Source organism: Atta colombica, unplaced genomic scaffold, assembly GCF_001594045.1.
Source record: "Atta colombica isolate Treedump-2 unplaced genomic scaffold, Acol1.0 scaffold1, whole genome shotgun sequence".
Taxonomy (NCBI): Eukaryota; Metazoa; Arthropoda; class Insecta; order Hymenoptera; family Formicidae; genus Atta; species Atta colombica.
The window spans coordinates 2,123,178-2,124,092 of NW_017259183.1; the positions used below are offsets into that span (position 1 = coordinate 2,123,178).

Genomic DNA, 915 nt, shown 5'->3' on the forward strand with positions numbered 1-915 from the left:
AATAATATTAAAATATATTGATTTGTATAATCTGTATTCAGTAATGGAACATTTATAAAAAAATCAAAGTCATTTACATTTAAAAATTAAAATTTTAGTTAGAGAATTCATAACAATGTTCCTCGATTTAGAGCTGCATTCAAGAGCATTATTTACTGTCATTTTTAAGCACAAAATAACATGCTATGTAGTTATAATACAACTACTTTATCAAGAATTTAAGATAATGTTTGAAAATTTGAAATTGAAAAATCATAATTATTTTTTTATAATTATCTTTTGATATATTTTATTTTTTTTATTGTTTTTTATTGTTTTAGTTTTTCTAAGATTTTCATAAAATGACAGTCCATGGAATTTTGAGATGCAGCCATGATGTCATGTGTACATAATTTACTTATCTCTGACTTACAATTGTTTAACAGATGACAGCCCAATATCCAACAACTGTATTGCAGACAATAACCAATCCAGATGGAACAGTTTCTATCATACAGGTGGATCCTAGCACACCGATTATTACATTGCCGGATGGTACAACAGCTCAAGTTCAAGGAGTTGCTACTGTAAGTTTTCTTAAAAAATACAAAGATTTAATAAAATAAAAAATCTTTACAATCTTTTTTTTTTAAATTTTTTGAAAATGTAAACGTTTTTTATAAAATGGCACGTAATGAAATCGATGTGATATCTGATATAATACAATATTTATTTTACAATATACATACACATATAAAATATATATTAAATATACTGTGTATTAATCCAATTAAATTGATCCAATTAAATGTACAATGACACATGAATTTGATCATTTATGCATACGCATACAAAAATAATACGTATAGAAATACTAAAGGTTAATACACATACATATGTAGATGTAAAATCAATATAAGATAGAAGTATATATAT

General features: G+C 23.8%; 1 protein-coding gene across 7 annotated transcripts in view; it reads left to right on the forward strand.

Annotated features, from left to right (window-relative positions):
• The window catches only part of LOC108694292 (DNA-binding protein P3A2), a 10,774-nt gene that overhangs the window by 7,242 nt on the left and 2,617 nt on the right, over positions 1-915 (forward strand). For all 7 annotated transcript variants that reach the window (XM_018203695.1, XM_018203730.1, XM_018203746.1 and 4 more), the window contains exon 6: positions 426-566. In XM_018203695.1, the coding sequence (XP_018059184.1) occupies positions 426-566 (141 nt within the window). The remainder of the gene's footprint in view (positions 1-425; positions 567-915) is intronic.